This window comes from Hemitrygon akajei, chromosome 15, assembly GCF_048418815.1.
Source record: "Hemitrygon akajei chromosome 15, sHemAka1.3, whole genome shotgun sequence".
Classification (NCBI taxonomy): Eukaryota; Metazoa; Chordata; class Chondrichthyes; order Myliobatiformes; family Dasyatidae; genus Hemitrygon; species Hemitrygon akajei.
Genome location: NC_133138.1, coordinates 82758901 through 82780928, shown reverse-complemented (window position 1 = coordinate 82780928; position 22028 = coordinate 82758901). Strand labels below are relative to the sequence as shown.

Genomic DNA, 22028 nt, shown 5'->3' with positions numbered 1-22028 from the left:
GCTCAAGACTTCTAGAATCTACATAATCTCTTGTGTTTCTGAATCTAAACTGCTCTGTAATTTAATAATTTTATGGAGTACTAAAAGCAGCCTCCGAATTTGAGGTCAATGACTCCAGAGTGAGTCAAAGTGAAAAAAGCTGAGTTGAAAAAACTGCACACTTTAATTTTTGCAGTAATAAACACATCATAATCAAGATAATTTCTGCAGTGTCCTCAGGCAAACCCATTAACACATCATGTTCTCTACTACAGACCTACCTGGAGGCTTCCCATGTGTTAGGTAATATATTATTTCAACTGATTAGTCTTTGGAAAGGAGGCTACCTAGGGTTATGCCAAATCATTAAAACAAATGCATAACTGTTCACCGCTTTAGTCTAACCTGCAGGGACTTTCAAAGCCCAGACATGGTAAATTGATTAGTCTTATGCGACACTCTCTTTCTTTGGAGCTTCAGTATAGTCACCTGGGATAAACTATACTTGAAATTCTGACAGCTCCAAGGGTTACATCAGCTACAAGACCAATGGAGAGCTACCAGTCACTGAACTGGAAAATCAGAAGAAAGGATTAAGAGAATGTTTCTGATGCAACAAATTGTTGATGTTGGAACTCAATATCCTGAGGAGAAGGTGGAAGATAATTAAATAGAAACAAGCAATTTTCTAGAGGATCAAAATAAACTGCAGAGAGTTGTAAGCTTAGTCAGTTCCATCATGGAAACTCTGTAGTATTCAGGATATCTTCAAGGAGTGATGCCTCAAAAAGGTGGCATCCATCATTAAGGACCCCTAGCACCCAGGACACGCCCTCTTCTTGTTGTTGCCATCAGAAAGAAGGTACAGAAGCCTGAAGGCACACACCCAACAATTCAGGAACAGCTTCTTCCCCTGTGATTGGACATTGAACCAATAAACATTACCTCACTACTTGTTTATTTCTATTTTTGCACAACTTATCTGATTTAACTATATAAACTTACTGTAATTCACAGGTTTTTTTTAATTAAGTATTGCATTGTACTGTTGCAACAAAGACATATGCCGGTGATATTAAATGTGATTCTGATTCTGAACTCAGTGGGCCCAGCAGCATCTGCAGGAGGAAAGGAGCCGTTGATGTTTTGGATCAAAATGTGGCAAATCTCTGAAATGTCTACAGTTGTTCTCCACCCAAGATGATGCTCGACCTGCTGAGTACCTGCAGCAGATTGTTGTTCCGGATTTCAGCATCTACAGTTTCTTGTGTCTGCATTGATAAAATGGCAATTTTTATAGAAAATGACAGGTTTATATGTAAAGGATAATGAGGCAACAGCTAAGAAGAGAGACTTGCTTTTACAAATGTTATACAAGGATGTGGGCCAAATAGCCTCAAGGTGCTATGAATACATGTTGTTGACAGCAGTATCCTTACAGCAACTGTAAAGTCTCTAAATTTGAGCACTCACAGACTATGTAGTTTTCTGTCTGAACTAATTCTGCACAGTTTAATGTGAGTTAATTTTATAGGAACTGTGGCTGGAATACCAAACCCTCAAATTACTTACTAAAAGTTACTGCAGAGTGATCTGTTCAGCTGAGTGGTTCATAATGCCTATTAGTGAACAATATATTCACAGGATTTCCTTAAGGAGAAGCATATCCAAGACAGAGTGTTGTGGCTATGGAGATCTTTGAAGGCATCAGAAACAAGGAAACAGAACCTTATAATGGAAGCAGGGCACATGAGACAACCATGGAAAGATGGGATTGGAAATAAACTGATTAATCTCCCAGTATTTTCCCACCAATAAGTGATGTCATGGTAATCTGTGACCTAGCTCCATAATACTTTTAGCTATTAAATGATTGCCAATGATAGATTTAAAATTTACAGCTGGTTTAGGTTCAGTTCCTGTTTGCAGAAATTCCAAATTTCTCTGCCCCTTTGCTTGTGGAAGTGTTACCAAATTTCACTCCTCTCAACCCTGGCTCGAGTGCTTTACCATCTCCTCTGGAAACCAATGGAAGCCGCCTCTATCCAGTTATCTGTTCTCTTAGATTTTTGTCATATTTAATTGAGAAGTACAAGTAAAATTACCTTTAACTGTCTCAATGGAAACAAAGCCTCAGTACTATCTCATGATTTAAACTTTTGAGTCCAGGTTAATATTTGCATAACTCTCACTGTATCCTGTGATTTATCCTTTCTGAAATGTGATGCCCACATCTGCTGATAGTTCTCTGACTATGGATCAACCACAGTCGTGCCATGCTTTCCATTTTCCTTTCAGTTTATTGCCTGCACCATTGTGTGACATAATAATGATATGTGAGAACAAAGACTCCTAACTTTCTTTATAATTCCCATTACTCCTGCATTTCTATTATTGAACTGGGACTCGACAATGCTCTCTAGCTAAGTGGATGAATTTGCTTTCCTCGGGAAATATTGTTCTGCAGAAGGGGTAGTGGGAATCTGTGAACATTGGGATAAGTGGTGCTTTCTACATTGAACCTAACAGCTAAAGGAATGAACTACACACAATGCTGGAGGAACTCAGAAGGTCAGGCAGCATCTAGTACAGGTTAATAAACAGTCAACATTTCGGGCTGAGACCCTTCATCAGATCTGGAAGGTGAGAGAGACCAGAGCAAGAAGTTGAAGGGAGGGGAAGGAGTACCTGCCAGCAGGTGATAGGTGAGACCAGGAGAGAGGAAAGATACTTGGATCGGGAGTGGTGGTGGAGTAGGAAGCTGGGAAAGGACAGGTGGATGAGGTAAATGGCTGAAGAAGGAATCTAACAGGAGAGGAATCAGAATCAGAATCAGGTTTATTATCACTGGCATGTGACGTGAGATGTGTTAACTTAGCAGCAACAAATCAATGCAATACCTAATCTCGCAGAGAGAGAAAAAAATAATAATAAATAAAACAAAACATAATAATAAATAAATAAGTAAATCAGCTATGTATATTGAACAGATTATTTAAAAATGTGTCAAAACAGAAATACTGTATATTTTTAAAAAGTGAGGTAGTGTCCAAAGATTCAATGTCCATTTAGGAATCGGATGGCAGAGGGGAAGAAGCTGTTCCTGAATCGCTGAGTGTGTGCCTTCAGGCTTCCGTATCTCCTATCTGATGGTAACAGTGAGGAAAGGGCATGCCCTGGGTGCTGGAGGTTCTTAATAATGGACGCTGACTTTCTGAGACACCGCTTCCTAAAGATGTCCTGGATACTTTGTAGGCTAGTGCCCAAGATGGAGCTGACTAGATTTACAACCTTCTGCAGCTTCTTTCGGTCCTGTGCAGTAGACTCTCCATACCAGACAGTGATACAGCCTGTCAGAATGCTCTCCACAGTACAACTATAGACATTTTTGAGTGTATTTGTTGACATGCCAAATTGCTTCAAACTCCTAATAAAGTATAGCTGCTGTCTTGCCTTCTTTATGACTACATCAATATGTTGGGACCAGGTTAGATCCTCAGAGATTTTGACACCCAGGAACTTGAAGCTGCTCACTCTCTCCACTTCTGATCCCTCTATGAGAATTGGCATGTGTTCCTTCATCTCACTCTTCCTGAAGTCCACAATCAGCTCTTTCGTCCCACTGACGTTGAGTGCCAAGTTGTTTCTGCGGAACCAATCCACTAGTTGGCATATCTCACACCTGTACGTCCTCTCATCACCACCTGAGATTCTGCCAACAATGGTTGTATCATCAGCAAGTTTGTAGATGGTATTTGAGCTATGACTGGTCACACAGTCATGTGTATACAGAGAGTAGAGCGCTGTGCTAAGCACACACCATTGAGGTTCACCCGTGTTGATTGTCAGCGAGAAGGATATGTTTTCACCAATCCCCACAGATTGTGGTCTTCTGGTTAGGAGGTCGAGGATCCAATTACAGAGGGAGCTACAGAGGCTCAGGTTCTGTAACTTCTGACAGTGTACTGTGGAAGAAAAGGAAAGAGGAGGGGAAGCAGAGGGTGTTGATAACAGGTGAGGAGAAAAGGACAAGTAAGAGGGTAACCAGAAGGGGGTTGAAAAAAAAGGCGATGTTGAAGAAATTGATGTTCAATGAAAGAATGAGAAATTGGAGCAAAGCCAAGTAAATGGAACTGAAACATGAGGCATCAGTGTAAAGAACAACAGATGCATTAGTGCAAATAACAACGGAGACATCAGTGATAATAACGACAGAGATACTGGTGTAAATAAAGACAGAGACACCGGTGTAAATAACAATGGAGACACTAGTGTAAATATGACAGAGGCACCAGTGTAAATAATGACAGAAATGTCAGTGTAAATAATGATGCTGTGAAGTTGGCTGTTGGTTTGCTCTTATACCAAATATTTTCACATCTTTGTGGAGGCAATTAGAAGCATCTAATAGAAGTCTGTGATCAATATTCTTCATAACTCCGGGTTATAAGCATGAATTCACCAGGCTGTTCATGTTTTGTGTGAGGAGTTCACAATCTCAATTTGTTGGCTTCCAAGTGGAAGACACAAGTAAAGATGCAGACCGAGTCCTAAAGAGATGTGAGAGGTCATGTCTTTCAAAGATCACTGGAGTAAAGATTATTCATTATCGAAATAACCAATGACTTATTCTTCCTTTAATTAAAGTTCCTTCAGGATACTCTGGATGCACTCTTCAACATCATGATGGAGCACTCTCACACCGATAAATATGACATCCTTGTCTTCGATGCTTTGGTAAGGCACTTTTTGTAAGGTTGTTAATGTATTTTTTGCCGGTTCCTTCTATTGTTGGGTTTTTCCTGTGGAAAGTAAAGAGGAATTGAGGAAGGCTGATCAAGTCTGTGAAGGCTGTTTCTTCCATTCCATTACTCTGCCAGCCCATGGGGTTTGCTCGAAGTACTTACAATATTTGGGTCACCCTAAACCTCTTAAACATCTTTGTGGAAGTGACGGAGAGCTGCCTTCTTAAAACTGTCCAGGTTGTGATTTGTGATTGAGCTCGCTATGTACACCAAATGTTGAGGAAGAAAGGGTGATAAAGGTCCACACACCATAGTTCTTGCTTCTTCCCTGCAACCCGTCCTCCCCCCAACAAACGGGCAGAAGATATAAAGGCCTGAAAACATGTACCACCAGGATCAAGAACAGCATCTTATTATGTCCTGCTGCTATAAGACTACTGAATGGACCCTTGTATGATAAGGTGCACTCTTGACCACACTATCTACCTTAACCTGGCTTAGCACCATATTGTGTGCTTACTCTGCACTTCTGCTGTAATCAAAATACTTTAAACTGCTTTCTTTTATTGCTTTCACACTGTGCTACCTTGACGTATTGATGTGATGTAATAATTCATATGCAAAACAAAGGTTTTCACTGTACCTCGATACATGTAACAATAAAAATCTATTTTCTTATTTATGGACACAGATTCTGCAGATGCTGGAAATCCAGACTAACACACTCAATCCCTTTTGGTGCCTCCAACCTTCCTCAACTCTTGGACAACACGCTCTGGTCTTCTGCCCATCTCTCACTACTGACAGGACATCAACCACCTCGACTTCATTACTTCCCTCCCCTATTACCCCCTGTGAACACACTGTCCACTCACTGCACACCGATATCAACCTCATCATCAAACCTGCAGACAAGGCGGGGGGGGGGGGGGGGGGGGAGTGGTGGCGATTATGCTGTTTTACCCTGGAGCCTCTTTCTGTCTTATGTACTGGAGCTTCCGTACCAGGTGGTGATGCAAGCAGTCAGGCCACCTTTCACTGTACACCTATCGAAATTTGACATCCCAAATCTCCTCAAATGCTGAATGAAGTAAAGCCATTGGTGTGCTTTACTCATGCCTTTTACATCAGATGAAGTTTTTAAAAATCTGCTTGAAATCTAATACAACCCCTCCCCCTTGATCAGTCCAATAAGGTGGCCGAACTTCCACCCGTTTACTGGACTATTCATTTTAGGTTTCTTTCAATAGATGCCACTGCAGCAGTTTTTTTAAATCCCTCTCCCTTATTGGAGTCAGGTTTGCAGGTAACATTAATATATTCCAGTTCAGCTCAGGCTAAGATGATCCAACCAATACTGATGTAATTTGAGCCTTCCTCTTCAGAATTTCAATGTGTATCAGTGCCAAAAGACATACAGAGCTTAGCACTTAATGCCTCGATCTTCCCTGTACAACCTGACCATGGGGAGTACAAGCCATTGTCTTGACTATGTGACGCGAGGACTTCAATCTGGGACAGTATTGTTGCTGTGCAAAGCTTCTTCTGCAGCAGCCGCAGCTACTAATTCTTTAATCAGACAGAGATAAAAATTATTATGATGAAGCTCTCTGTGCTCCTTACCTTTCAACAACCTCTACGGATTCAGTTTAATTTGATTGTTGTCTCAAAGCCCTACTAAGAAGAAGGGAACAGGAATGGCAATATGAGACTGCACTAACAATATAGAAGACCGATCTAACAAGCAGAGCAATAAGAATTTAAATCCCAACGTGGCTGGTGGAAAATCAGAATGCAGTCAAATCCTCAGTGGTTCTAATTATGTTTGTAATGCAATGAAATCTGGCATTCTTGCTATCTTTGTTCTTTATTGAGGGCTCTAGCCTCAACAACTTGTTAACTCATAACTGGGCTAACAAGTTACACAGAGCAACTGCGGATACACAATAAAAAACAATCTCCCTGTTGCTCCCACACCTAAAAGTGACTAACAAGAAAAACATACAACCACAGAGTGTTCTCCAACTTCCTTACTGGCCTGACTTGGACAACACCTGGTGCTTCAACACAGGATAAGAATTTGGGAATTTTCTTCCCAAGGCTACAATGGGAGTATCATTGGTGTGAGAAATACAGCACTTCAAGGAGTAATTTAAGCTACATCTTCCCAGAGGTGTGATTTAAAGATGTGTGCACTGATTGTATCCACCTTTGTGAGATCATGAAATCTTTGTCAATACTCCATTCATGTTCTTGACTCCACTCCTGGCATTAACCTTGACAGTTACCATTGTATCTTTTAAGGGTTTTGCCCATCTGCAGTGAAAGGACCTTCTACTCTCCACCCCCATGAACCCTGCTAAACTCCATAACATCGATCAAGACAGAACATAACATTAAAGAGCACAGGGGTCCATTTGTCCATGATCTCTGAGCCAGCCATAATGCCGATATGAACTAATCCTACCTGCCTGCACATGATCTATATTCCCCCATTATAAAGAATCTGTTTACTCATTTCCATAGGTAGTGCCTGACCAGTTGACTTCCTTCAGCATTTTGTGTGTGTTGCTCTGGATTTCCAGCATCTGCAGATTTTCTAGTGTTTGTGATTCCCCCATTACTGACCTGTCCTTGTGACCGGCTAAATGGATATTAACTGCCACTCACACACAGCTCCCACCATTTCCTTGGTACCACATTCCAGTCACCTATCACTCTCTGTGTCTGAGAAAGGTTACTCCATACACTTCCTTGAAACTTTCCCCTCTCACCTTAAAGCTAAATACCCTAATATTATTATTTCCTGCCTGAAGAGAAAGATGTTGACCATCTACCCTATCTACACCCTTCGTGATTTATACACTTTTGATTGGGCTTGGGTTTTTCATGATTACTACTAACGCCTTTCTCTAACTTAGCACTGGTGAAGCATACTGCTCAAACGACACAAAGTAAGCCCTGTAAGAGAAGTTCAATAAAAGCCAAACTCCAGTTTCAGGCTGACACTGTCATCAAAGCTGATGGTTGTAATATTATGTGTTTTGTTTTACAGATATACATAATAGGACTGATCGCAGACAGAAAATTCCAGCATTTCAATGCTGTCCTCGAAGCCTACATTAAGCAACATTTCAGTGCTACCTTGGCTTATAAGTAAGTTCCATTGCTGAAACTGGCAGTGATTGTTCCCTTGCTTTTAACTGGATCACTGTACTTGTTGCATGATGAGAGTCCAACAAATCAGACCACCAAAATGCATATAGCGCCTTGCAATTTTCTCTCATTAGTGGAGCACAGCTGATAAATGTGAATAGTAAAGAGTGCATATTTATGACCATTGTGAGAGCACAACACTTCATCTGAGGTAGGTCAAGAAAAAAATTTCCATGTGGGAAATTCAATGATGGTCACTAATAAAGGCAGCAAAGCATCTTTATCTGAAGGAGTTGGACAGCTGAATTTTCTTTTCTGTGGATTAATTGTAACAAGTTATACTAATTCATCTAAGGAAATGCCTGAAGTAGGGAAGGTGTGGGGAAATAGAATATAGGGAGAGAATTGAGAAACTGGAGATGCAAAGGAACATGGAGTCCTATTTTAGGATTCCTTTAAGGTTAACTTGCTGCTTGAGTTGATAGTAAGGAATGCAAATGCAATGATAGCTTTCATTTCAAGAGAGCTAGAATATAATAGCAAGGATATATTACTGAAACTTTATGAGGCATTGTTCAGAATGCACTTGGAATATTTTAAACAATTTTGGGCTCTGTATCTAAAGTAAGGTGTTCTTGCCCTGGAAAAGTTCCAGAGGATGTTAATGAGAATGAAAAGTTTAATATATGCAGATCCTATACACGATGGACTTCAGAGGATCTCTATGAAAACTAACAAATACTGAAAGGCCTAGACAGAGTAAACGTGGAAAGGATGCTTCCATTAGTAGCTGAGTCTAGGGTCTGTGGGCCAACACAGAATAAAGGGCATCCCTTTAGAACTGTGAGGAGAAATTTCAGCAGGTGGGAAGATGAGCTGTGGAATTCATTACCCAGAGGTTTGTGGAGGTTCTGTCACTAGATGTAGTTGAGGCCAAAATGGTAGGTTCCTGACTGATAAGGGGATTGGGGGGGATGTAATGTTTAGGTGGACAATGTGGGAGAATGGGTTTGAGGCAAAGAAGTCAACCATGATTGAACGGTGGAGCAGGTTAGCTGTTCTAATGGCTTTATTCTGTTCCAATATCCTATGGTCTTAATAGACAAGGTACGATTTAGAGGAAGACAGTTTATACGGAGTATAAACATAACCGTTGACTATGAGAGGTGATTGGTAAGTTTGTGACCTAAGGTAGAGGGAGTCAATTTTAGAAAACCTAGCACATTAATTTTTCAACATAGTCCTCTCCTACATTTATACACTTAGTCCAGCGGTCGTGGAGCATACAGACCTTGGACCTCCAGAAAGTGTCCACAGCAGGGGTGATTGATAAGTTCGTGGACTAAGGTGGAAGGAGATAAGTTATTAACTTCAAACTTTCTGCCTAATCACTGAAAGAGTTGAACTGCGTATGCATGTAACGAGAGCTGTATAACTCATCTCCTTCTACCTTAAGCCACAAACTTATCAATCACCCCTACTGTGGACACTTTCTGGAGGGCCAAGATCCATATGCTCCACAGACCACTGGACTCTGTGTAAGTGTAGGGGGGACTATGTTGAAAAATAAATGTGCTAGGTTTTCTAAAATTGACTCCTTCTTCCTTGGGCCACAATCTTATCAATCACCCCTCATACTTGGACAAATTAAATGATTTCTGTGTTGGTAATTTTGTGTTAACCTATGTGTTACTTATCCTGAAAATTTGACTTCTCTAACCAACAAATTTCCATCCCCTTCTTCCTCTCCTCCTTGAAAGGTCACAACTAATTTTACAGTGCTTCATCATCTAAGGGAGCCTCTCTTGTATCTTTGCCAATATGTCAGTTTTTATGTATGTCTTCAGTGCCAACCAACTGGAACTGTGAAATTCACTACCTTAGAGGGCAGTGAATCTTGCAAATTCTCTGCCCCTGAAATTGGTGAAGGCCAGGTGATTGGATTTATTTGAGGTAGAGATTGATAAATATTTAAAAGATTAGGAATTAAGGGTGATGGGGAACTGGCACAGAGGAGGAATTGAGGCCTACATAGATCAGCAGTGATCATTTTGAATTATTAAACAGGCTTGAAGGGCCCGATGGCCTGCTCATGCTCCTTTTCTCCTGTACTATTGGATCCATACACTGGGAAAAGCCATTTCCAAAAAGAACAAGGAAAAACTGTTGTGCAAAAAAATCACTTTCTAGCAAGAAGAAAGAGAGAAAACAGGAAACATTAAACAAAACACAAACAGTGGAAATTTGTGGTTACAAGCATACAGACATCATAATGATGGCTGGGTAGATCGCCATATGTTTACCCCAGGAACACAAAGTGACTGTGTCCACTCTTCATCATTGACTGCAATTGTTTCACTGGGTGGAATGGTGATAACCAAAATCACAGGGATCAACAGCATTGGATCAACCATGCTATATTGTGTTATGAATTCATGCTATTAACATTAATACATTGTTGAAATATGGCGAGACTCGAGTGACAAATCCAAATTCTCTTGAGGAGGAAATAGACAATATTGAAGGGAAAAAGAAATTGGAATCATGGATTAGAAAATACTGTTTTGTAATGTGGAAAATGGGGACTAACTGAGAAAAGTGACCAGGGTAAGTAGTTGTGAGGACTATAGGCAGGAGTAAAAGGGTGAATAACATTGAACAGAAGGAGAAGACCCAGGAAATAGTTACAAAGCTCACTGAACTACTCCACCATTCAGTATGATCATTGCTGACCTTCTTGTCTCACCTTCATGTTCATTGATGCCCCCGGTTTTCAGAAATTTATTAATTTCAGTTTTGGAAATGTGCAGTCGTTGAAAATTTCACCTAGCAGGGGTGAGTGTTAAGGATGAAAGCAATTCCTCTTCCTCTTTTCCCACCAGATAAATCTTTCTTTCAGCATCAACCTTTAATCAGAAATATTAAAATATCTGTGAAAGGTGGAAATTTCATTTGTTTTGATTCTTTGCATACTTAGGATCAAAAAGATGATATGCAAGTGAACAGATAGTGTGCATGATACCATTTCAGTTTAGTTCAGTCTTCAGTTTAGTCAGTTTGATAGGCTTTGTTCACAAGCTGTGGCCTTATTTTTCATCATTTTCTAAATTATGATGTGTGTGTATATATCCTACAACCTCTATATAAACTCAAGAGATTCACAGTTCAAAGATTCCGACATTGATTCCTGTGCAAGTTGATTATAGACATTTCCCTTCTTTTGGAGCTTGCTGTCTTGAGACTTTAAGTTCAAGTGTTGAGGTATCATTTTATTCAGCTAAGGAAAACAAATTATTCAGGATCTCTGTATTTATCCTCTAGTAACCTGTTATCAATTTAATGATGCCATAGGTAGACTCTGGATTTCAGTGAAATCATTCTTTCCTATAAAGAATCTATGTGGCAAATTTTTGATAGTTGTGGATTCTTTGGTGTATAATAATGGGAGCCAGGAGTGTAATAGTAAAATCTAATGTGATTGGATTTGATGACATCATTCAAACAGGTCAAGAGGTTCATACCTGGCAGAAAATAGCTAAATCGAGGCCTGATGAGGCAACATTCAGTTGAATTAAAATTTATTTCATTAAGCAGTATGAAAATGCACGAAACAACAGTAATAAGCAGAGTCTCCTTGTTCCGTCAGTATGAAATAATCAGATAATGTTGCAAAATAAAGAAAATTCCATGCTACCCCACATTCTACAAAATATTCTCTCTGTGTCCTGCCCTGAACTTGACCACACACTGTAATCCTTTAATGTTCTAAAGCCTTTAGCTGCCTGGTGCAAAAAACCTCCACAAATTGCTGGAGGAACTGAGCCGGATAGGGAGCATGTTTGGAGATAAAAGAATGGCTGACATCACAGATGCTGCTTGACACCCTAAGTTCTGTCAAGCATTGTATTTTGCACCATATTCCAGAATCTGCAGTCTCTTTTGTCTCCTTTTCACTGCCTTAACTGTCTTGCAAAACATTCTTTTACAGATCACGTATTCAGATTAGATTATTGTAACATACACCAGAGTGCAATAAAATCCCTTTCTTGCATGAAGCTCAGAGAGTAAACAATATACACGGAAATAACAATAAATAGAACAATGAGTGTAAAACAGCAGAAAGGTGCAAAGATAGTATATACTACAGGAATGAAGAAAGAAATGCAAAGGAGTGTTTTGGTAGCTGTTTGTCACCCTTCTAGCAATTTCACTCACGGTGAATGACAATTAAGGAATTTATACATGCATACATAAGAAACATATTCTAATTGTTGCTGTGGAGAATAACTCTCCATATAACACCTGATGAAAGGTTTTGGCCCAAATTATTGACTCTTTACTCCCTTGCATAAATGCTGCCTGAATATTCCATAAATGAACATTTTGTGCATACTCCTCAAGATTTCTAGCATCTGCAGAATCTTTAGTACTTGTAATTCACTTAGTCTGTTTCTTCCTTCTCAAAAGAATAATTTTGTTTTCAGTTCCTGCACCTGGCATCTGAAACCCTTCTGTTGTCACTATTTATAGACAAACAAGGCTAAATAAAGACCAGAAAGGGGACAGAAGTGAAGGACAGCTCTTAAAGAGACTTTAAAAACACATAGTCTCCTGCTCAAGCAAAACATTCTCAAATGGTACCGGAATTTCCACCTGGAAGTACATGTCAAATGTGCGAAGAATTGTGAATAGTTTCCTGCATTAATGCAATATTTAGCTTTGAGCACATTGCAAATTTGCTCAGGTCACCATTTAATCAGTTTTAGATTTACTCTTTTCCAAATAATGAATTATTCATTTCACTAAGAGTATTTCAAACAGTAACTTTTGATATCCGAAGACTTGATGTGCTCAGACTTTCACACTTGTAGCTTTTCTCTGTGGCACATTTAGGATCTTAATGCCTTTCTTGGGTGTCAGTAACTAGAGATGAACAGATTTTGAACACTTGATCTTCTCTAGGTTACAGTAGGATTCTGTTCCTGTGAACAGTATGCAAGTTGGAATTATGACTACAAACCGAGATCCCACATGGCAGGAGATGCCTGCAGCCGCGCAGCAGCCAACAAAGGCATCCTGCCAGTTTCCTAAACATTCCTTCATATGTATGAGGTGTCCATAGATTTGGGCATTCATTAGCTGGAGGCTGCAAGTGTCGTAAAGGGAACTTTTAAATGATTCAGTATCTTACTTTCCCCAGTAACTCCCAGCTTCCTCTGTTTCAGGAGCTGTACCTTTGCTTCCAAGTCAAAAAGTCGGTAGATTCAAATTAATTTTGAGAGACCTAAGCAAAAACCTGGGGCTAATACATTGGCGTGCTGCTGAGAGATTTCTGTACCGCTGAATGTGCTATCTTGCAGATTGATTTTAAAAGGAAGCACTGTCTTTCCTCCCAGCTTAACATACACAATCTTGGAGCACCATTTCAAAACTCTAAATAGTCCTCTGGATAACAGTTATTTCTCAGTCAACATCACTTAAAACAGATATTCTGGTTTTAATTGCACTATTGTATGGTAGTCCTTGCTCTGGGCAAATTGACTGTTGTATTTCTTATATTACCACATTTCAAATGGACTTAATCATTTGTAAAGAGCTTTAGGCATATACTGTAGAAGGCATTATAGGCACTTTCATATAATTCAGTATTTTATTTTCTTGTGTAAGCTGCTTTATCAGTTTCTAGACACCAATCCTACAAATTCTCTTCAATTTCTTTCAATATGCTGGTAGATATTTCAACATCAGTTATTTTATTTGAAGATCCCAAAGTTCCATGTGCATTTAAATCAAGTTACTGACAAATGCACATCTCTATTTAATAAGCTGTTCATTGATTATTTTTTCCCTTGGATATTGTTCTAGAAAACTGATGACAGTGTTGAAGAACTACCTGGATATATGTTGTGAAGGCAAGCAGTGTGAACCAATCTTACGCACTTTGAAAGCACTGGAGTACATCTTTAAATTCATTGTGAGGTCGCGATCATTATTTGCACAGTAAGTTCTAGATGTTGATTTAATTCGTTTACTAAATGATAATTTAAATTTTCATTCAAGCTGCTGGTTTAAGAAATAAATTCCAACTTGATTTTTAAAAAGTGATGTCAGTCAGTCTATTTGACTTTAGTATTTAGAAAGACGTATGTCTGTTCAGTTGGAGGACTTCAATGAATTCCAATACAAAGAAATGAGAAAGATATGCCAGAACAAATACTGTAGTAGCTGGAAGAGTTATTGACTTGCTCTCAATGATGAATAATAAACAGTTGAGTGTGCTATTCTCTGCATCTTTGCTGACACTTTATGATGGACAACCATTAGTAAAGTCATCATGTATGGTACACAAAAGGATATAGAGTTGCTGGGAAAGCTGCTGTTATACAGCACCAAAGATGTGTATTCCATCTAAATCTTGAATACTGACTGCATGGAGATAGCACTTACTCCCTGTGGCCTCATGGCTTTCTGTTGAGTGCTCCAGTTACTTCTCACATTGCAAATTTATGTAGTTGGCAGGTTAATTGGGTATTGTAAATTGCCCCTAGTGAGTGGTGAATCTGGGAAGAGTTAGAACATAGAACAGTACAGTACAGGAAGAGGATCTTTGGTCCACAATGTTATGCTTAAGTAATTAAATTAGTAATCATATGGCCAACTAAACTAATCTCTTTTGCCTACACAATGTTCGTATTCTTTCATTTCCTGCACTTTCCTAAGAACTTTCTACAGGGGCACAACTGAGAGCATCCTCACTGGCTGCATCGCTTCCTGGTATAGGAACTGTAAGTCCCTTAATTGCAGGGACTCTGTAGAGAGTGGTGCGGACAGCCCAGCACATCTGTAGTTGTAAATTTCGCATGGTTCAGGACATTTACAAGGACAAGTGTGTAAGAAGGGTCCATAGGATCATTGGGGACCCGTCATCCCAACCACAATCTATTCCAGCTGCTATCATCCAGGAAACCGTACTGCAGCATAAAAGCCAGGACCAACGGGCTCTGGGACAGCTTCTTCCACCAGGCCATCAGACTGATGAACTCACGCTGACTTGAGTGTATTCTATATTACATTGACTGTTCTATTTATTATAAATTACTATCATTGCACATTGCACATTTAGATGGAGACATAACATAAAGATTTTTACTCTTCATGTATGTGAAGGATGGAAGAAATAAAGTCAATTCAATTCAATACATTCATGTGCCTCTCTAAGAGCCACTTGGATGTTACTTTCATATTTGCCTACACTATCGCACCAGGCAGTGCATTCTAGATACCCACCACATTCCAAGTAAAAAAAATATTTGCTCTGCACATCTGCTTTGAATTTATCTCCTGTCACCTTCAATGTCAAATGCCTTCTGTTATTAGGCATTTGAACCCTGGGGTAAAGATACTTATATACCTCTATCAGATTTCCCCTCAGCCTCCGCTACTCTAGAGAAAGGAGTCCAAGTTTGTCAATCTCTTTTCTTACAGCACATGCCCTCTAATCCAGGCAGCATCCTGATGAACCGACTTTGCACCCTCTCCAAAGTCTTAATGTTTTTCGTATTTTGGGGTGATCAGAACTGAATGTGATATTCCACATGAAACCTAACCAGAGTTTTATGAAGCCGCAACATTGTCATTTCCTTAACTGATAAAAGCAAGTATGCCATATGCCTTCTTTACCACCCTGTGTAGCCATTTTCAGAGGGCTTTATACCTAGACCCTAAGATCCCTCTGCACATCACCATTGTTATGAGTCTTGCATTAACAGTGGCTTCATTTGTCTGGTTAAACTCATTCTGCCATTTATTGAGGTAGACTGGGATTACCCAGTGAGACAGAAGCAAGCAAGACAGTTAAAGTTCACACACACACACACACACACACACACACACACACACACACACACACACACACACACACACACACACACACACACACACACACACACACACACACACACACACACACACACACACACACACACACACTTGCTCAGTGTATATAAAAAAATCTTTAAAGCGACTAAAAACACAAAACATAAAATCAGGAATCATGATGAAGGGTTTCGGCCCGAAACGTCATCACTACCTCCTCCCATAGATGCTGTCTGGCCTGCTGAGTTCTGCCAGCATTTTGTGTTTTTATTTATTTCCAGCACCTGCAGATTCACTCGTGTTATCTTTAAAGCAAAGATGCTTTCAAAAATAAAGATATGTAAAGTTTCTGAATATTAAAAAATTTCCATAAAGAACAGTAAACAATAAAAATTTAAATCAAATCAATAAAGGCCATTGTTTGCCTTTAAAACTGCATCAGTTTTCTTAGGTACACTGCTGTGCAGTTTTATAAGAAAGTCCACTGGTAGGTTGTTCTAAACGTCTTGGAGAACCTGCCAAAGATCTTGGAGACTTTAACTGTCTGCTTGCTTCTGTCTCACCGGGTATTCCCAGGCTACCTCAATGACGTTAAGATCAGGGCTCTGTGGACACCATACCATCTAAAAACCAGATAAAAAATCTAGGATGTCTAAGACTTTTGCACTAGATATATGTCACAAATATTGGAGGTTCAGTGGAGGATCCATGTGAAACATCTGTAGTCATAGACCTCTAGCCAAAATGTCCCATTGATCACTACCTTCTAAGTCCTTCTAATTTCTAAGGGCAAACCAATTCTAAATCCAAACATCCAATTTACTGATGATCCCATGGAATTTCATTTTCTGGATGTGCCTCCTACAAAGGACCTTGTCAAATGTCTCACTAAAATTCCCGTGGACAACATTCATAGCTCTGTCTTCATCAGTCATCTTAATCATCTCTTTGAAAACCTCAATCAAGTTAATAAGACAAACTAGCTCCTCCCAAACCCATAGGTTTGTTTTTAGGTATGTATTTCCCAGTGTTCATAAATCCTGTCCCCATGAATCCTTTCCTGTAACCTCCCCACACAGATGTGGGACTAACCAGTCAGTTATTTCCAGGATTGTTTCTATTTCCTTTCTTGAATAAAGGAATAACATTAGCTATTCCTCTAGAGAGGACATGAAGGTATTGATCGAGGTGCCAGAAATCTCATCTATTGCCTCTCTCAATAGCCCACCAGGTCCTAAGGATGTATCTACCCCAATGTTGTTTATGAAGTCCAAACCAGCTCCTTCTTTGTCTTGAAATGCCCTATAAAATTAGTGCACTCTACATTGATTGGCTTATTCTCCATGTCCTTCTCTTTGGTAAATACTAATGTAAAGTATTCATTTAGGACCTCATCCACACCCTCTCTCTCCAAGCACATGTTCCCTTTATCATCTGTTCCTTATTTATCCTTTTGTGTGCATTGAAAGTGGGAAGAATAAAAACTAGGATTATCTTCAGTTTGGTTTCAATGGGTGGTTGACGGTTGATGTTGATGTTGTAGCCTGAAGGACAGGCTACAACATCAGTGGAATTGAACATTAATGGAATTGAAGATCTTTTGGCTCTAATGATCTGTATTCAAACTTGGCCATGGGTGTCCATGTGATTTAGCACTTTTCAATTCTGTCCTTGTGAGATTCCTCCTGCCATATCCCACGAACATCCGTGGGTAGATAAATTGGCCACTATAATTACTAATGTGTAGGTGAGTAGTAGAATTAGCTGATGGGAATGTGGGGAATATAAACATTAAAGTTAACGTAGGATGTGGGTAAATGAGTTGGTGAAGTTTGGCATCGACTCACTGAGCTGACAGCATGTATATGGGTCTCTCTGTGGCTCTATTTCCAGCATGGAACAACATAGCACAGCACAGACCCTTCAGCACCCACATTACATCAAAGCTCTTGAACTCAATCCCCAGACTAATGACAGCCAACACACCTTAGAGCTTCTTAAACAGCCAATCAACTTGTGCAGCAACTTTCGAGCAATCTTCCGCAATTGCTGCATTAGCTGTCTTCCAAAGAGTCACCTCAGCTTTTGTAGTGTATTGCATGTGTCTGAGCCAAAGAATTGTTTCAAGATTCATGCCAACACCAGAGCATCTTAACTGGGGACGATACTGGGAGACTGCTGTGTATTCAGGAGAATTATTCTGCTCTGACCATTTTATTCGTTAGCCCAGTGACCGTGAAAGTAACTGTACTCATTAAACAGGAGATAATATAATGAGCAGTTATAACTGGAGGATATTTGGAATAAATGGGCCTGTTCTTAATTTGGAAAGATGTAACTAGTGGAGTGCACCAATGTTCAATTATTTATGATAAAAATCAAAAGCTTTGAAAAGTGAGTGCAGTAAAAGCTATCCAGATTTGTTGATGACATAAAAGTATGCAGGAAGGCAAACTTGTTGAGGAGATTAAGACCCTGCAACAGATATGGTTAGGTTGAGTAAGTGGGCAAAAAATTAGGAAAATAGTGTTCAATGTGGGAAATTGTGAGGTCAGCACTTGGTTAACCTGAATTATATTCTGCTTGGAGATAGTGACCAATGTGTTCTGCAGGATCTGTTCTGGGACCCATCCTCTTTGTGATTTTTATAAATGACCTGGATGAAGAAGTAGAAGAGTGCATTAGTAAGTTTGCTGATGACGCAAAGGCTGGAGGTGTTGTGGAAAGTCTGGAGGGTTGTCAGGGGCTTTAGTGGAACATCGATAGGATGCAGAACTGGGATGAGAAGTGGCAGATAAAGTTCAACCCAGATAACTGTGAAGTGGTTCATTTCAGTAGGTCAAATTTGAAGACAGAATACAGTGTTAATGGAAAGACTCTTGGCAGTGTGGACGATCAGAGAGATCTTGGGGTCCACGTCCATAGGATACCCAAAGCTGCTGCAGAGATTGACGGTGTTGTTAAGAAGGCATATGGTGTGTTGGCATTCATCAACTGTGGGACTGAGTTTAGGAGCTGTGAGGAAATGTTACAGCTATATAAGACCTTGGTTAGACCCTGCTTGGAGTACTGTGTTCATTTCTGGTCACCTCACTACAGGAAGGATGTGGAAACTATAGAAAGAGTGCAAAGGAGATTTACAAGGATGTTGCCTGGATTGGAGAGTGTGCCTTATGAGAATGGATTCAGTGAACTTGGCCTTTTCTCCTTGGAGTGGCAGAGGATGAGGGGTGACCTGAGAGAGGGTGTATAAGATGATGAGCGGCATTGATAGTGTGGATAGCCAGAGGCTTTTTCCCAGGCCTGAAATGGCTAATATGAGAGGGCACATTTTTAAGGTGCTTGGAAGTAGGTACAGAGGGGATGTACAGAGGGTGGGTCTGTGGAATGTACTGCCAGCAATAGTGGTAGAGGCAGATACAATAGAGTCTTTTAAGAGACTCTTTGATAGGTACATGGAGTTTAGAAAAATAGAGGGCTATGTGGTGGGGGAATTGTAGGCAGTTTCTAGAGTAGGTTACATGATTGGCACAACATTGATGGGTGAAGAGCCTGTAATATGCTGTAGATTTCTATATTCTATGAATCAGAAGATTATTATCTAAATGAAGAGTGAGTTAAGTACAAAAGGTATTCGAGTGTTCTTGTACAGCAAATAATTAGGAAGGCAGATGGCCTTTCAAATTGTCTTTAGTGCTAGGTAGTTAGAGTTTCAAATTAAGAGGTATTGTTGCAATATACAGGGTGTTGGTGAGGCCATTCCTGGAGAACTATGAGCAGTTTTGGTTCCTTTACCTGAAAGGAATACACTAGTTTTGGAGGTCGCCCTGAAGAGAGAACCTGGACGAATTCCTTAAAAATGACATCTGTCCTACCTCGAATGACTGACAAGTTCAGTGTTTAGGTGAATAAGGAATGATCAATAAAACATGAATGATTTTAAGGGTGGGTGATAGAATATGTGCCTTCACTAGAAGGAGCGTTTTGAATAAGGGAAGAGGACTTGAGAACTGAGGCAGACCAATCATGATTGTATTGAATGGCAGGGCAGGCTTGAACAGCTAGGGGGCCTAATCCTGCTTCTACTTTAGACATAAAACCATAGATATAGGAGCAGAATTAGGCTGTTTGGCCCATCAAGTCTACTCTGCCATTTCATTATGGCTGAAAAGTTACCAATCACCTGTCTTCTCCCCATATCCCTTCATATCCTGACCAATCAATGATCTATCAACCTCTGCCTTAAATATACATAAAGATTTGGCATCCACAGCTTCCTGTGACACTCCCAGCATAGGAAACATCCTTTCCACATCCATTCTACCAAGGTCTTTCACCATTCACTCTGTTTCCATTATGTCACCCGATATTATTCTGAATTCCAGTGAATACAGGCCAAGTGAATACTTTCTAATGCTCTTGTGTGTTCTTGGATGGTATGAGTGCAAGTCATTCATTTATGAGGATAGTAGAGAAGGCAAATTGTATCTGTTTGGACTTTTAAAACAAACAAAAAACAAAATAAAGGTCTAAAAATACTTCTGCATTTCCAAAACAACATCACACAGAGATGGATGTACTGTATGTTGAGCCAATGGAACTGCTGTCCCTAAGTTCCCACAGCAAATGACCCCAACTTAAAATGCCCTGAACATCTCACAGTACAAGGAGTTTTCCTCTGATACCTTTGCCTTGGCAAATATGGCTAAAGAACATAGGTAGCTGGAGAAGCTGTCAAAAGTTAGGGCTGCATATGGTTTTGATGGAGAGAGAACAAGAGGGTAGGTGAAGGAAACTCAGAACTTATGGGGAGTCAGAGGAGCTTGAGGAATGAGTTAAGGTAAAGATATATGAGGGTAGTGATAATTGACAATGGGCTAGGGCCAGCATCATACCTGACTGCTGAGGAACTGTGATTAGTTTCTGGTAGGCATTTTGGAAAACTCTCCAAGGGAGAGGATGGCTTCACAGTCTTTGAATTGGAAGCAAGTGTGAAAGAGGATATTGGCAGTGTCACCTCCCTCAGGAGAGGGCTTTGTGGAAGTGAAGATTAATAATAATCCCAGCAAAACACTTGGAGGTCATATCATTGATCCCCTCACTTTTTAAGAATCAAAAGCCAAAGTTGGTATCACTTTAATGCTCCTTCCAATGCTGTCCGTGTAGAGTGTGCAGGTTTTCCATAAGACTGGGTGGGTTTCCTCCCACATCCCAAGACATCTGGGTTTGCAGTATAATTGGCCACCCTAAATTTTCCTTGGTGTATAAATTGATGGTAGAATCTGGGGATAATTGATAGGAATTTAGGGAAGATAAAAATGGGGTCAGTGTAAATGGATACTTGATGCTGGTAGCCTGAAGACTAATTTTCATACAGTATGACTACATATTAAATAAAAAATGGTTTTGTTACATACCCCGTAACTGGGTCACTTACCAGCAAAGATAGAGAGGTCTGTTGAAGTCTGATGGTACTATTTTTAACAGTATTTATTGATAAAAATACACAAAATAATATCAATGCAAACATACAGATAATATACTTCATCAATACTAAATCTAAAAGCGCGGGTATAATAATAATCAATAAGAAATAGCTCTATCGTTGTCTAGGGGATAATGTATTGTCCGATGGAAATATAAAAGTCACTGTAGTTCATTCAAGCTGCAGCTTTTTGGTTGGAGAGAAAGACGGGTTAAAACTTGCCCATTCCTTTTATGATGTCAATCCTTTGAGAGTTGTTGGGAGTTGATTTCCCCGTTGTTAGCTAAAAACCATTCTGCTGTGGTAAAGGGCCCACCGATTCCGGGGCAAATGGAAAAGGACGCACGTGGCCTTTCCACCAGTTTTTGCTATTACGGGATCGCTAGCGTTTCTTCTGGTGTGTCTAAAGGGGCTGTTCCTCAGACCCTCTTTTATCCTGACTCACAGGGTCTCAGATGTCAATCAGGGTGGGATGATGCAATCCCTCCACCAACCCCCCCCCCCCCCCGGTTCATTGCCTGGGGGCTTCGAGGCATCGTACAGGATTCAATACACAATTCTGTCTTCAAGAGACCAAAGCCGTTATCAATGGTTCCGCCTTTCGGAGGCCAGGACACATTCCAAACTCTTTGTGGATTCTGCATGTCTTTCTTTCATTTCCTGGGTCTCCTGACTCGAATCAATAGCGATCCTGCGATTCTCAAAAAGGAGGGGGCCACGGGCGTAACACCCCCTTTCTTCAACGCGTTTTTACCATCGGTAAAAACAGAGTAATACAGAGTCTTGCA

The 22028-nt window shown here is 40.1% G+C and overlaps 1 protein-coding gene across 1 annotated transcript in view; it reads left to right on the top strand.

Annotated features, from left to right (window-relative positions):
• The window catches only part of LOC140739509 (dedicator of cytokinesis protein 2-like), a 651201-nt gene that overhangs the window by 186050 nt on the left and 443123 nt on the right, over positions 1-22028 (top strand). The window contains exons 20-22 of the mRNA XM_073067873.1: positions 4627-4716; positions 7780-7880; positions 13746-13880. Of these exons, the coding sequence (XP_072923974.1) occupies positions 4627-4716; positions 7780-7880; positions 13746-13880 (326 nt within the window). The remainder of the gene's footprint in view (positions 1-4626; positions 4717-7779; positions 7881-13745; positions 13881-22028) is intronic.